This window comes from Brachycentrus maculatus, unplaced genomic scaffold (assembly GCF_059751285.1).
Source record: "Brachycentrus maculatus isolate JH-2025_06_01 unplaced genomic scaffold, ASM5975128v1 h1tg001375l, whole genome shotgun sequence".
Classification (NCBI taxonomy): domain Eukaryota; kingdom Metazoa; phylum Arthropoda; class Insecta; order Trichoptera; family Brachycentridae; genus Brachycentrus; species Brachycentrus maculatus.
The window spans coordinates 57,866-74,077 of NW_028282028.1; the positions used below are offsets into that span (position 1 = coordinate 57,866).

General features: G+C 33.3%; 3 protein-coding genes across 3 annotated transcripts; 1 reads left to right on the top strand and 2 right to left on the bottom strand.

The window, feature by feature from the left end:
• Nucleotides 1–318: 318 nt before the first annotated feature.
• On the bottom strand, nt 319–5,283 carry LOC148299061 (uncharacterized). The gene is made up of 2 exons (XM_088276406.1): nt 5,117–5,283; nt 319–2,963 (listed from the first exon to the last, which is right to left on the bottom strand). The coding sequence occupies exon 2, from the start codon at nt 2,777–2,779 to the stop codon at nt 1,433–1,435; it is 1,347 nt and encodes a 448-aa protein (XP_088132532.1). The 5' UTR covers nt 2,780–2,963; nt 5,117–5,283; the 3' UTR covers nt 319–1,432.
• A 1,830-nt stretch (nt 5,284–7,113) lies between these two features.
• On the top strand, nt 7,114–9,139 carry LOC148299062 (large ribosomal subunit protein mL38-like). Its single transcript, XM_088276402.1, has 4 exons — nt 7,114–7,326; nt 7,400–7,965; nt 8,538–8,699; nt 8,812–9,139. The coding sequence occupies exons 1-4, from the start codon at nt 7,136–7,138 to the stop codon at nt 9,084–9,086; spliced, it is 1,194 nt and encodes a 397-aa protein (XP_088132528.1). The 5' UTR covers nt 7,114–7,135; the 3' UTR covers nt 9,087–9,139.
• A 719-nt stretch (nt 9,140–9,858) lies between these two features.
• Nucleotides 9,859–16,183, bottom strand: LOC148299063 (putative protein FAM10A4). Its single transcript, XM_088276403.1, has 8 exons — nt 16,118–16,183; nt 15,825–16,013; nt 14,238–14,323; nt 13,124–13,335; nt 12,887–12,996; nt 11,798–11,957; nt 10,856–11,035; nt 9,859–10,496 (listed from the first exon to the last, which is right to left on the bottom strand). Exons 2-8 carry the CDS (start codon nt 16,004–16,006, stop codon nt 10,293–10,295), a joined length of 1,134 nt encoding a protein of 377 aa, XP_088132529.1. The 5' UTR covers nt 16,007–16,013; nt 16,118–16,183; the 3' UTR covers nt 9,859–10,292.
• Nucleotides 16,184–16,212: the final 29 nt, after the last annotated feature.

The following is a 16,212-nucleotide window of genomic DNA, read 5'->3' on the forward strand; positions in this document are numbered from 1 at the left end:
TTCAACTGCCTGAAATGATCTTTCATAACTTTAATCTATAAAGCGGGTAACCAAAATAATGTTTATGTTTTCTTTATTCTCCTATTTTAAAGTGAAGTTACCATCCAACCATCAAATTTAAGAGAGTAAAGCAAAATGAGAAACATCTTAAAAGCTGTTATGCACAATTACATATAATATTACACAATTTTTTATATAATAACATAACATATAATAAGTTAATTTAAACAAGGAAATGTGATAAACCTTACTGTTTATTACTGTGTATGGGCAGGGTTTGGTTAGAATATGAACACAATTGGATGAGTTCTCAATACTATTTATTATTGTCAATAAATGTGTATTTTATCTCCCCTCCAAATATGCTGAGGCATAACAGCCAACGTCAGGTGGAGCCATAGTCAGATAGTTAGTCAACCGCAGAGGGCATCAAACTACAGGCCCACCAACCTGTCTCTTACACTTACTCTTATAATTTCTTATATTAATGTAAAAAATGGCCTTACATAAATAAAGCTAGACATAATAAGTAGAATATTAAGTGTTTTTATTATTTTAATGAATGTATGAAGTCTTCCGTAAATAATCAGTTACTTATGTCAATTTTTCCTTTTTAAAAACCCTGGATATAAAACACCTAAGAGATCATTTTTTTATATCTGTCCAAAATACAAATTATATAAAGTCAATCAAGTTTGAATTTCATGTATGGATTAGATTCTAGCCCTTAAACATGTGATTCAGAGCTTTGAATTACACACAAATAAAAAATACTCTATTGATTATTAACACTAGAACCGCATACAAGTATCACATACTGAGAAACAAATTAACCACTAGGAGTTACAAAAAATACTACTTTTTGTTTCAAGAATTTAAAAAAAAGTAGTATAGAATATTTTTTTATGATATAGTACTGCTATGCAGCCCCTATGCTTGTCTGTAGAGATCAGTGCTTGCCTCTATTTTGGGAGAGGCATGAAAAATTTGCCAGGTTTACCTATTATATTACCTGTATCATTATTAATATTTAGGTTACCTATTACATAATTTTACTGCGCTTTAGCAGCTGATGCTTATCCTAAGAGCAAGAGATTATAACTTTAAAGTGATTAAATGTACATAGCTGTAAATTTATACTACACACTGTGATTACTCCAAAAAGTAAGCAATTGTTAGTTCACTATATATACAAGATTTTAAAAGTTAGTCCAATAATTTGATTGGTTAAAATAACTGGTTGGGGTTCTAGTGTTATTAATAAAAAAGGTAACAGATAAATTAAATCACAACATATTTTTAAGGGATAAAAAAATAAAACTACAAAAATTGCTTGTAAAAAATTATGGTAATAAAAATGGAAAAAAATTATATCTTAAGTATGTATATAAAAATATATGGAATTATAAAGATTCAAATAGAGATATAAACGTCAGGCCGATGAATCTGCACTAGGAAAATTAGTTTGTATTGTTTGGTTGTCATAATACAATGACACAATGGAATGTTTTTTGCAAAAAGCCCACCACCAACGAAATCCTGCTAAACCTGTGAATGTGAATTCTGGATCACGAACTCGTCTCAGTGCTTCGACAAAAGTAAGTACAATGGCGAGGGAACGTTTCGTACGTCTGTTATAAGGCGAGACTGAGACATCACAACAAAACTCTAAAACAGTTTTTTCCTCGTCATTAGATAAGCCAGCTTCATCTAACACGACCATCCTTTTTGATTTTCCGAGAATATTGTCATAAAGTGTGCCCTTAGGAATCCCATATTTCACAGAGGCCTGCGTGAACCGCATGCGCTGAGTAACTACGGCGTGAATAGCATCTTGCAACTGTTCTTGGGTCCAAGTCATGGGTTTGTTATTATGTTTCATGGGGCTTCCAGCAAAGTCAGAATTAGAAGATGTAGATGCACCGAGTAAACTTTGATTGTTCTTCCATACTTTATGTGTATTGTCTTCGCGAGATTCAATGAGAGATCCTTTAGAGTTTGTCGTATCATTGTGAAATGAAGTTACAGTGGCAGCTGATGAAGAAAATGTGTTTACTTCCGGGATCGGTACAGGTGAATAAGCATGATTTTGTTGAGATGTAACTGCTTTTTTTATTTGAGATTGAAGAAAAGAAGTAGTTATATCTAGATACGAAGGAGATCCAATTTCTGAACTGTTTGTGTTTGGGGGTTGATGGGTCGGAGAACTCTTTTTACGAATTTTACACTTGGGGGTTTCAATATCACAATGGGGTAATTCTCTTTTAGTAAAAATATCTTTATTACTGGAATGTGAGGATGTATCTCCTTCAGTGACATCCTGATCCGGATTAACTTCAGTCAGTCCTCGAATCTTGAGCATCTCGGCTACTTTCAATAATGGTGCTAGTTGCTCTTGCGAGACATTTATTTCACCTTTATACATAAATTGCACGACGGCTTTCAACTGAGACCAAGTTACATCGCGAATAATAACAATAGGATGTTGACAGGGATTCTCAAAAAACAAAGTTTGAAAGTAAGGGCTGCATGCTGACAGAACTACTTTGTGAGCTTTGAGACTTCGTCCATCGCATGCGAGTGTCACATCGACAAAAGATTCATTTTGCAGGAGCTGATCAAACACATTTGTGAGATTTGACTGGTAGTTATTCCAACGGAGACAGAATTGTAAGGATGAGCTTGCAGAAAACTCCCCGGCCAGTCTGGAATCTGACTCACTTGTATCTTGTAGAACTTCACTTCGCATACATTCCCAGGATGTATCTGTAGCCTCCATCGATGGAACATTGTCTTGAGAACTCCTTATAATGCCTTGCCTACAAGTAGTTTGTAAGGTTACGGACGCCAGCTTTGTTAATTGCAATATAACAGGTGAACTATAAATCTGCAATCTTGCATTCAAACGCAAATGCCAAATTTTCTTTCAATAACAGCTCTTGGATATGGATATAAGGAAGAACCTGCAATGTAAAAAAAGAGACAATTAAAACAAAATAAAAATAATTAGTTAATCAAACAAAGCGTCTGTGATAAGATATTAAACATATTTAACGAAATTCTCTGAACAGAAGTTCCGCCATCCTTGAGCATCTTCTAGAGCATTGTTTTTTCAACCTGGTGGTCACTGGTCACGATAAGGCACAAAAGGGGGTTACAGGCAGCCCAAAAATACTATCCGTATATAAAAAATCATATTCTTGACACAATCAAGTGTTGATAAATGTCAAAATAATGTAATTGAAACATATTTTTTTAAACCATTTTGGTTATTTAGGGGGGTTGTGACACTAAACAGCTTGAGAGCCAATGCGCTAGATGAGTGATTCTTAACCGTGTTGGAGGTACCAAACCCTTAATTGAAAACATTTATTGCTAGATTGATATATTCCCTTTAAATAATATACTAGATCTATTGGATAAATGAATATTTTGTACTTCGTATCATTTTTCATAATATTTGATATATTCCTTTTAAATAATATACTAGATCTATTGGATAAATGAATATATCGTACATCGTATCATTATTGTAGTAGATTAGTTTCGTATCAGGTTGTGGTCCCGTGGTTAGTGTCGCGGACTCTTAAGTCAGAGTTTCTCGGTTCGAACCCACTTTACCACGATTTGATACCTATTTCTAATAATGAGCCGCTTAGGCTCACAGAAATAGTATGAAATTGAAATATTTGTGTAAGTAATAAAAACACAAATATTTAACTTGTTTTTTTTTCATAATATTGTACAATTGGGGATGGTGTTTTGACCTCCACCGAACCCGGGAGACAGACTCAACAAACCCGTGGGGTTCGATCGAACCCAGGTTGAGAGCCACTGCTCTAGATGAATGATAAATTGCTGAAATTTATCGCTTGCACTTAATACACCAATTTGGCTATTTTCCATTGCTTACACATAATTTTATTTATTGGCTGATTTTGCTAAAAATGGAGACTGAAATACTCCGTTAAGTAGCAATGGTCTTCAATTACAAAAAAAGTAGATTAAAAAAAAAGGATCATGAGGCCAAACAAAAGCTGTTAAAAATACTGTGTTGTTTCTTTTTTGGCAGATATGTTTACATATTTTATTACATAAGCATAGAAAAATATGTATTTCTTTTAATTAACTGTAGTTAATTTGGTTTTTAATTGCCACTGCATTGACAGTTTTAAAAATCTGTAAATTGTATTGTTAATTTTTTAAACTGTATGAATAAAAAATCTGAAGGGGTTTTGTTACATTAAACGACTGAGTAATGCATAATTGTGACAATAGTAGTTGCAGGACTACCGATAAAACGAGACCCGTTTTCTAACAATTTTTCAACAGTGCATAGGGCAATATATCGCATCAGTGGTCATATAAATATTAGGGTGTAATATTTATTCGACATCCCTGGGAATCTAATTCGGGACCTCTAGCAAAGTAGCCCAATACGATAACCACTACACAATATCTTTAAAATAATAGTGAAAAAGTAATATAAAATTTGATAAAGAAAAATTGCTTTAAAAAAAAAACATGCTATTAGCGGCAAAAAATATAAAACAACCGTGTTACAGAAAAATAAATACATTGCTTGAAATCAGACGCATTTAAAAAAATATTTATACATTTAAATCATTTTAGTGTTTTGAACCATTGCTGTTGACATTTCTAATGTCAGGTTATTACAATACAATATTTTGTTGATGTTTACTAAATAACACTTTTATTATTTTTTAATAAACGCACAAAATAAACGGGTAAGGCGGTACAAGACAAAAAGTGTAAATATGATGAAAAGTCTTTACAAGCGTTCGTCTGCAATCCAATAAAAGCGGAAAAAAAATCAGCCACGCACTAACCACTTGTTGCATTATGAAGATCAACGTCAAAAAAACTTTTTCAAAGCCCAATAATTCATTTTCCTATCGAACAAGAATTCTTTTGAGTAATGCGAACATACTTTTCAGATTTACTTTATCACATTATCATTTATAAGTAAGAAAATAAACGCTACATTGCAGCCCATTGTCTTAAAAAAAAACGAAAATAATCAACAGGTAAGTGTGATGTTACCTTGAATCATAATAATATAAGGCTAACTTTTAAAAGTAAGTTAAATAATTACCAATTCATTATACTCTTAACAACCTAGAACGTTAATTACAAGTTATAATTCAGAACAGTTAAAAAAGAACTTCAACTTAAAAACTTTTGCAAACTCAAAAACAATACGTTTGTTCAAGCCATAGCCAAGTTTCTCGGAATTTTAAGTTTCCTCAAGAAATTATTACCAACTGCAGCTATATTCAAGTGTAAACAAGTGACGTATAACTAATGCCTACTAAACTATTATCACAGACTACTAAAGTATATAGGTTGGCGCCGATTCCTTCAAAAACTGTGGAGTGTCATTACTTAGAATTTTCACTCGTGTATTTATCATGCTACTTTAAATTTTAATTATGATAATTTATCTCTTTTACGAATTGAAAAGATCCCTGCGTTGAGGCGGCAAAAATTATTGCTCTAATATTGATTTCATTATTGAGGGTGGGGTTTGTTAATATACAAATAATAATATGAATGGCGTGGTATGGAAAAAAACGATAGAATCGTGAAAGACTCTCTCAGAGGCAATAAAACTAAAATTCCGCGATCACGCGTATGAATAGACGGAAACGATCCATCTCTCCATGGACCAAGGCCATGAAAACATCTGTTAATCGGGAACTCGATAGTACGCAGAAGGGTGCGCCTTAATATTCCGAGTAAGCGTGAAGAGTGTGATGAAAGAAGAGCAACTATTGTCATTTGTTTGTTATTCGCCATTTATTTCCACATATTGAAGAGCTTGAAGGTTTTGAATTTCTGTATTATTAATTATGTATTATTAAAACATGTTTAAAATGACAGGCGGCTCCTGGGGTTTGATCCCGTTGAACGATGGCCAGCTAGAAGACTAGGTGGTCGTTGAGTTGTAGAAAACTGGCGTTCATTTTACTTTTAACTACTACTACTACTACTACTACCATCACGTCGTTGGAATGCCACACTCTTCTGTCCTGACATACACTCCTCGCCTCCTTCACATCCGTACATCTAGTCATATATGCCCTCCGATTACGCAGACTTTTGACACCACCAGATTTTAGGTTCTGATTGATCTGATTGTGCCAAGTCTTTTTCGGTCGTCCTCGTTCTGTTTTCCCTCTCACATTCGCCACATATATTTTCTAAGTCATTATCTCGCTATCCATTCGCTCCACATGTCCATACCACCGTAAATAACTCTTTCTAATATTTTCAATTATTTCTAGTTCAGCCTTACATTCCTTTCTTATATTTTCGTTTTTAATTCTGTCAAACAATGATTTTCCACACATTCGTCTGAGGGAGCGCATTTTAACCAATTTTTTTGGAAGATATCTGTTTTTTTATTACCATTGTACCACCTTTTTTGTTTATTTTTTTAACAATACTGAATTATAAAAACCTATCAGAGGAAGCTAAACTGGCAGTGCACAACGGAGTACTGGTTCCAACTCTAATGTATGGAAGTGAAACATGGAGTTGGCAAAAGAAGGATGAAAGTAGACTGAATGCAGTCGAAATGCGATCTCTCAGAAGAATGTGTAACAAAACGATGTATGATAGATGTGCGAATAGTGAAATAAGGAAAGAATGCAAAGCTGAGATAAGCATTATCGATAAAATTAAGAAAGGTGTGTTGAGATGGTTTGGACATGTAGAACGAATGAGTGAGGAAAGAACGGTAAAACAAATTTATGAGGCGAATGTTAGCGGGAAAAGAAGCAGAGGAAGACCGAGAAAAACATGGCACGATCACGTATGCCAAATACTTGAAAGTGGTCAGGTTAGGTGTCGTAACAATCGGCGGGTATGTATGAGGAGATGCATGAACGTGGAAGAGGCGAAGAATGTTTGCAAGGACAGAGTGGTGTGGCGCTCTATTCTCTCTGCCTACCCCTGCGGGGAAGCGGCGTGATGGTTAGTTAGTTAGTTAGTTAGAATTATAAAATGTAGAAGGCATTGGAATGTCGTAAAAATTGTCGTTGATAAAAATTATTTTAGTTAATTTAATAGCAACATCGAAAATAACCTAACGTCTGTGCTAACAGTGAAGATGGCTGTCAATGTTTGGAAATGTATCTTGAACGATTTTTATATCCAAAAATCTTATTTTGTCAGGCGAGGTCATACGATTCGTGGAAAACCCCCCGGCGTAGCTCGAAATCTTCAGCAACGTATCGATGATTTAAAAGTTAAAGATGAGTTATATACTAAAAGGATCAATATCGGTTTTCCAGCTTTGAGGTTACATATTTATTACTGCAACTGTTGTATCGTGAGGTTTCTTCCATATATTCTGAACCTTATTTTGTTGCAGTTTTTCGAGATCACAAGTATTGTCTCAGCGCCTCGATCATGTTAAAAAACAAAGGACGGATAAGAACTTGGAAAAGCTCTCACGAAATCATGAACTATTAATTGATTTAGAAGAAGTGGAAAAGGATTGGCAAAAATATAATGGACCGTACCAAATCAAAAGGATTGCAGAACATTACGGGGTTTATCAGCATCTGTATGATGAAGGTTACTTCATACCTAGAGTGCAACTGAATATTCTATATTCCTATAATGAAAACTTGTGTCCTGTGTACTTTGGGAATGTTGTAAAGCCCGCAGAAGCAGCCGAGGCTCCGGAAGTATTATTCGAGAGTGACAAAGATAGCTTGTGGACGTTGACGCTAGTAAACTTAGACGGGCATTTTACCGAAGCAGGCAAAGAGTATATACATTGGTGTGTTACAAATATACCGGGAAATGATGTCAGCAAAGGGCAAACAGTAGTTAAGTACTTGCAACCGATACCTCCTAAGGGCACTGGTTACCATAGATATGTTTTTGTTCTTTATAAACAGAATGAAAAGGTGGAGTTTCCTCTAAAATCAGGTTTGTTAATTTTTAATTAAGAAGGCATAGGTCATTGGCCTACAACTGGGCCACCCATATAACATATACAATACAATCAACAATTCTTTTTGTTCCAAGAAATAATTCATAATTTCAGTACAGTCCTTTATTTAAAAAAAACTCACTTTAATCCAAAAAAATATGTGTACAATGATGTAAACAATTTCTTTTCTTCAATATAAATATTTCCATTGATGCCTTCTAAGCATGTCAAAATGTTTATGTATATGAAGGTCCCGGGTTCGATTCCGAGGGGGGGGTCAAATAAATGTAAGTGATTTTTTTTCACTGTAATATTTATTCAATATTACCCTGGACTGGTACCTGAAGCGGAGGGCTGATCACCTTTCCTTCATGTGTAAACGATCAAGATAACACTGCGTTTATACGAAGCAGTGCCCTATGCACCATTGGGGTGCGGCTAAGGGTTTTATTATATATTATATATATATGAACAGAAAAAATCCATACGTTTTTCTTTGATGTTACAAAGAACAGATGATCTTTTGCACTTTGATTTTTAAAAACAATATATTCCTATATTTTTTTAGTTGATTTTGATTCACCGCTTAGAGATCGAACTTTTAAGACAAGAGACTGGTACAAAGAGTGTCAAGACGTTATCACTCCCGCAGGCTTATCATTTTTTCAATCAGATTGGGATCCAACATTGACTAATTTCTTCCATAAAAAATTGAACATGAGAGAGCCAGGTAAGTGTATATTTATAATAAAGTATGTTACTCTGGAGTTTACTTTATTTAATGGTGTTACATTTGTGAGATTGATTGGTACCATAATTGAGTTTGATATTTCTATTTTCAGTGTTTGAATACGAGTTTCCTCGCCGTCACGTCGCCCCGCAAACTTGGTTTCCTTATAGGAAGCCTTTCAATACGTACATGGATAGATATAGAGATCCTAAACAGATAAACAAAGAATATTTGCTCCGACTATTGAAAGCAGAAGATCCTTTCAAGAAACCCGACCCACCATTGAGATATCCTAATGCCCACGCCTTCCCTAAAGACATGCCTTCGTGGCTAAAACTCCATGAAAAGAAGATCAGGCTAAAATGGGGAAGAATTAATGACTATTAATTTTATATATTGTCATTCATTTTGTAGTCATAAATAAATAAATATGTAGTTAATTGATTCTTTTATTTTATTTTTATAAAATCAGATTGTATCGGGATGAGGCAACAATGGTGTATATGAAACATCTTGTGCATGTTGCAGAGAGTGTATGGATTCTAGAATACAGAAATACATAAGTTTTAGTTGATAAAACATGTAACACTAATATTGTTTATATCTTTGCAAACATACTACCGGTGCGCATTACTATGATATTGTTATATAGAGGAGAGATACCACTATTCAATTAGGTTAATGTGTATCATATATCCTAGTGCTTTTTTTTGCACCATTTATGATGCAATCAGAAATAGTTGTCGTCGTCAGCATCTCAGGAGTAAATCTTTTTAAGGAAAACAGATCTCGGATCTAGAAAAAGAAGTATACGCATGAATTTATATTCATAGGTAATGGCTTCTTTCTCTACAAGAAATTGAAGTAAAGCGCGTGGACCATGCGGCTGTGAGACATTACATTGTGCTCCCAAAACCCTGCGACCTAACTTAGCTAGTTCGCAGGCTCATTTATACAGGCTGCCATAGGTAACAGATCACATGCATTAAATCATATATATAATATGTGGTAAGTAGCCCGTGGGTAAGGGTTTTCTACAAAAATAGTTTCTCATCAACATTGCTCATTTAAGTTTGATAAACTAATTGTAAACTGGACCTTGTATGCTATTTATTTTCAGTATATTGAATGACAAATTTAGTTATGCAATAAAACAACATTTAACCTCGTTACGACTCATTTATTCATAAATCTAAGACAAAAATAAAGTATGATTTTAAACTGATGAGCATAATTTTATTATTATATGTGATAAAAATTCTAATTATGCATTACGCAACTTATAAAGACATTCTCAATCTAATAATAAAAAAAGCTTATCCACCAGTATATAATAATAGTATTTTTTATCCAGCAATATTATATTTTGAGTACAAAACCAAACTTATACAAGTTATATCATTTTATTATTTTTTACAAAAGAGTAATCAAATGAATGCAGATTGATTTATAGTATTTTTTCTTCTGAAGTCCATAGTAAAAGCCACATTTCATATTTATGACCAATATTTATGTATATAAGAAGCCGAGTGACTAGTTCATAAATAGTTTCGTGTTTGTGGCAGTCTTGAATGTGTAAGGTTATTTATCATTTCAGTCAAGTCCTACATCATCATTGGGTTGCGATTTTTCACCAGCTGGGGGAGGGTTGAATCCTGGGAATCCAGTCCCACCACTTGTTCCCATCTTCGATGACAGTTTGTTAAGAATATTTGCCACTTTTGGATTATTTTGGTACTTGAAAATGTTGCTTGGATTAGCACTGGCATCTTTAAATGCGGCTGCGACTTCAGGATCCTAAAAAAAAAATGTTAATCTGTATGTAATACATTTCACTGACATTGTCACTGAGAAAAAAGTCATATATTCAAAACCTATGCAAACATGTGCTAATATTTTGACAAATGTGTAAAAATTACTCGAGTAAAAGTCTTAGGGTGGTGACTGACCGGAGCATTTCGTCGTAACATCGATCGCGGCGAGCATGTTACGTTACAATGTTACGCCATTGCTGACTGTTCGCGATCAGTGCTCGTTTAGAACACAACTGCTCGCTTGTGGCCTTGTGGTCAGTGTTGCCATATGCCAAACCGAAAAATCTAAATTACAGTCTAGAAATCTGTAATAATTTCATTTTATTATTTGATTCCACTCACATGGAAAGCTGCAATGAGTTCAGGGTCATTGAACCATCCCATGGAGTCTTCCATATTGAAGGGTCCAGCAGGTTCTTGCTCTCCAGCAGCATCTCCCGTTCCCGATTTAGCTGACGAGTTTTTTGCAGCCGAAGCGTGGGCAGCCTTTGCTTCTTCATAACGCCTCAATTTTTCTTTGTGCTGCAAATGAAGTGCCATAATAATATACCAACACAATTTCCATGTTTGTAACAAGTCTAAAGATGTTTAAAACATCTTTTGAAATCATCATCAACTTAAAACCTCAAATTGTTTTGAATGGTTAAAAACCTAATTGCTTAACCTAACTTTTGAGAAATCATAATACATATACATATGTATTAGATTTTCGGAATTAATTCCGAAAACCTATCATACTCTTATTAAACATACATACATTTAGTAAACTAAGGTATTAAATACATAATTTATATGTAATACCTTAGTTTACTAAATGTGTTTTTAAATATATTTTACATTCTCTTTGTTAAGAAAATATAGTTTTCACTTTAAACCACAAAAGTGGTTTTCAGCAGTTCGAAGTGCATTTTAAATTAACAAAATAGTTGAAAAAGTTTTAAACCAGCTTTGCATCCAAAAACAATTACAAAACTTAATAATTGGATCCAATAAAATCTTTATCCCCTCCGTAGTCAGCACGCTCGGCTACCGTTCTGGAGGTCCCGGGTTCAATTTCCAAGGGGGGGTTAAATAAATAAGAGTGATTTTTTCACTCTAATAATTATTTAATATTACCCTGGATTGGTACCTGAAGCGGAGGGCTGATAACCTTTCCTTCATGTGTTAACGATCAAGATAACAGTGTTTATATGATGCAGTGCCCTATGCACCATTGGGGTACGGATAAGGGTTTGAAGAAGAAGAAGAAAATCGTTAGAAAGTATATTTCGGAACTCAATTAACCTCTTTTTCCTCTTGGCGTCGTTTAGCATTCAAAGCATGAGCCCTCAGCTTGTCGGCATTAGGAGTGACTTCAGCCAACCATTCCTGAGCCTGGTCATCATAGTCAATTTTGCATGACTCCCTCAAATCTGATGCGGCCTTGTCAAATTGTCCAAGAAGTCTGAAATAAATGAGAACAGGAATAGGTTTAGAAATTTAAGTTTCCCAAAAATAATTTTCAATTCTTCCACAAACAAATGCAATAAAAAAATCAATAAATATATAAAAATTTATAATATATTTTTACAACATGATTTTGAACAAAAATATATATGAAGAGTGGTGTCTTGATTGATGATAATAGTGGTGAAAAAAAAAATCAATTGAATAAATTTCCTGGTTAATAAAAAAAATGCATAATTTTATAAATATGTTCACCTATTTACCATGCATTATGAAAGTGGTCAGAGATGTCGCTCAAAGAACGTCATAAATCAAAAATTGTAAATTTTCAGTTGTGCATGTTTTCGGAATGCCCAGAAAATGTACTATATCCCAGCAAAAGAGGCATATTTTTAACTAAATATTTACCCGCTACAGGGCAAAAAGTGTTGTTTTTGCATTTTGAAGAAAAGTTATTGTTTAATTATTTTTTTAAATATCCTAAATATTTTTCAAATGGAGAAAAAACCTTCAGGTTTTACCTAAAAAGATCTGTTGCACAGTAAATACGCGATGTGTCCCAAGCATGGCGGTTACCCGTATTATTCAAGCGGATCACATGGCCAACACAGAAATAATCCAACACAGGACGCAAATGGCAATTATTTTAACGAAACAACTGTCAACTTAGATATGATGTTTAAATTAATTTGAAATCATATAAGTAATATTGATTTGTGCATTTCGACCTTTAATTAAACATCTGTATTTGAAATTTATTTAACATCTCAATAAATCAATACTTTACTTACTGCATGCATAAAAAATATGTAAAAACAAGTAAAAAAAATTGTATAGTGATACAGATAATCAGGTGTTTCACAACTTAATGTGAAAATCATTAGACAGGCTTAAAACATTGAATCAGGAACAAGCAAAATTATTTACCGATAAGCTCTTCCACGGAATTTGTAACTTGCTGCGCTATCGCAGTTCAATTCAAGAGCTCGAGTGCAATCCTTGATACATGCATTTGGTTTGTTGAGCTTTAAATACACCTGCGAAAAGAGGCAATACATAAAATTATAATAAACACATCCTACATGTATAATATGATAAAGAATATTGGCAAATAATTGTACATCAATAAAAATAATAAAATTTAGGTTAAAACAACAAACACACCTGTCCTCGCTTTGCAAACAGCAATGCACTGGTAGGATTAAGTAGAATGGCTTCATTGTACAATTTAAGAGAATCATCAAACTCTTGCTCCGAGAAATGGCGCATTGCAGCAGATCGCTTCTCATCTGATTGATCGATCTCTTCTTCTGTTACAACTTTATCAGGATCACCCATTATTTGAGCATCATCCAATGCGTCACCTTCGATAACACCTGAAGCAGTTTAAAAAACATGAATTATTAAGTAATACATTATATCGTGAGGTTCGAAACAGATTAGCAAACTGGGTCAAATGCTTCAAGCTGCCCGAGTTGTGCATTCTACAGTTTCGATACAAAAGTTATATTTTTAATATATCGTTATTTATCGTTATTTCAATATAATTTGATCAGAATCTTATTAGCTGGCGTCTGGATTTGATAACTATGCACATATAGTTAAGACCTTAATAAAGAGACTGGTATATAATATTCATATAAAAACATTGGATAATTCCATCTTTTCTGTCTTTGAAATGACGCCGGCGCAATAGGTAAAATTACCCATGCCCTCCTTAAGCATCAATCGACCGAAAGGGTAGAAATACCTTTTTCATCCTTAGTGAGTTAACACAACTAAATAGTAATGAGTTACAGAATTTGTTGGAGTTGGCAGTATGCATATATGGAACTTTTGAGTGCAAAGAGTTGAGCAGTATATTAAAATTTTTTGCACCAACCTGTTTAAAAAAGAATATAAACAAATAAAAAAATTATATATTTATGTAACCATCCAAATAAAGAAATGACTCTATAATGACACTCTTTTATTAACAATTCAAAAAGCCTTTTCAGTTAAGGAAGTAGATTTATACTCAAAGATTGTGAAGTGTTCTCCATTTGTGTATCACCCGTCACCTGGTCTTAAAATTATGCCATATGCAATTATGGAAAAACTACATACACACGTAGATTTGAAAGTTTAAAATAACCCACAATTTGTACCAAAAGGTAGGTATTTGGGCAATATTGTTAGTTTATTGTTATTCATGTTAGGAATGTATGTAGATTATGTCCATTTATTTATTTAGATTTTTATCTGAATTGAATCACTTGTACTATAATGATTGAATTACCTTCCATGTCTAATTCTAATTCAGATTCCGGTTCAGAATCGTCGCTAGGGATAACAGGTTCCTCTTTCTCTTTTGGTGGAGGTGCACTAAAAGTAAATTTTATTATTAAATGTTTTGTAAAAGAAAAAGATAAAGCCACCTTCACCATGCGGACAAGCAGTGCTTCAATCGTGCAAAAATGCGCTCTTCGTCTAGAGCTATTTATTTTTATCTGCTCTGACAGTGAATACATAGTGAAATGCAGTACGTTCAAAAGTATTATAAGCACAATGTATTTATTGGAGATATTGTAGTTACACAGAACGCTATATAGTATACACCATTAATTAATAGATTAGTTTTTTAGTGGTTTAAGATTATCTAGCACGTATCAGCTAACACCGCCTGAATTTAAATTATATTGTATTTTTTTATAAAGATGATATTTAATATGTTACCATCGAAAATGTATATCAAAGTATTTAGCGGGCAAAAGGGGTGATAGGGTGAGTAAGGGTATATATAATTTATTAGTGTCTGTCCTAGTAATAAAGTGTGAGTCAGAAAAAAAAATAGAGACCATGAACACAAAAATATAGATATACGTTTACTAGTGTTGGGAATGCCGCGGTGCTATGCGGTTGAATATTTTATCGATTTTTGCCAATGAAAAAAAGAAAAGGAAATCATATTCATTTTGGATCAATTGTGAAATTTCTTTCAATTAGATTTTTTATGAAAAATCCATTTTATACATTTAAGGAAGTAAATATATAAAAATTATTATTATCATTTTGAATTCTATGGTCTTTTGGGTATATTGTTCTGTAAAAGTAACTAAAAATTTCATTAAAATAATAGTAATAATATAGAATATTTCATAAAAAAAGTGATGAATATTAATGGTTGTAGCACAGGTCAGTTTTCTGATTTGTCAATTTGGTTCAATCTGATTGACATGACTAACATACTAAAATGGCTTTTTAATAAGCAATTGTTGCAAACTAAAATCATGAATGAAATTATTGATTTATTATTTTTATTGTTATAGGTACAGGAGAAAAATTTAAAAATATATGTAGAATGTGATATTCCTTACAAGTGAAAATACCCGACTCATGGAATATAAAAATTCGAAATTTGTATGCAGCAAGGCTATAATTGTATTTTTTGAGTAATGTAGTGCAAAATCATTTTATAATCAAAACATATGTTTCTTATACCCTTTGTATTTTGTTTTTGCAAGTTTATTTTATATGCCCATTTCTATTTCATGCTATTTTGTTAAGTTTGTCAGTCCAACTGGTCCAATTTAATTTGATATGGACCTTCATTTGAAGGTAAAGATATTTTAAATAAATTTAAGTGAAATCAAAATGTTTCATGTATACGTGGTGTGTAAAAAGGATTTCATAGCTTAATGTTCATAGGTCTCATTATTGATTTTGTTATTATTTTTTATTATGCGCTTAAAGGCTTGAGGGTGTTTTTTCGTAACTATTTAAACTTCCTATCCAAACACTATAAAATGATTATGATGTATTTCATATAATGATATAAGACAACGTAAAATACGTTTGCTATGTGTGTATAACGACTTATACTAACTGATCGCCGGTGGGAGTTGCCTCAGGTTTAAAAGCCGCAACCGGAATAGTTCCTCCCAGTGATACGATGAAATCTTTGAAGAAGTCCAGGCTAGGGTGGTGCAATAATTGTGGCATAGTCTTACATACTTGCACAAATGCTTTCAGCTGGGTTAATTGCTCGGCGTTAAATGGGCAGTTCATTTTGGAACTGAAAACAATAATTAAAAATTAATACACATACTCGAGGTTGCGCAACACTGTAAATTTCCTTAAAACAATAATTTTGGATGTAAGATAAAAAAAGATCCATACGGTTAATTTTCTCGAGTGCTGACCGAAAACAACAAACATATGAAAACACCGCAAAATGGCGCGACTGGAGCGGCGCAATGTGACATTTGCTTCTT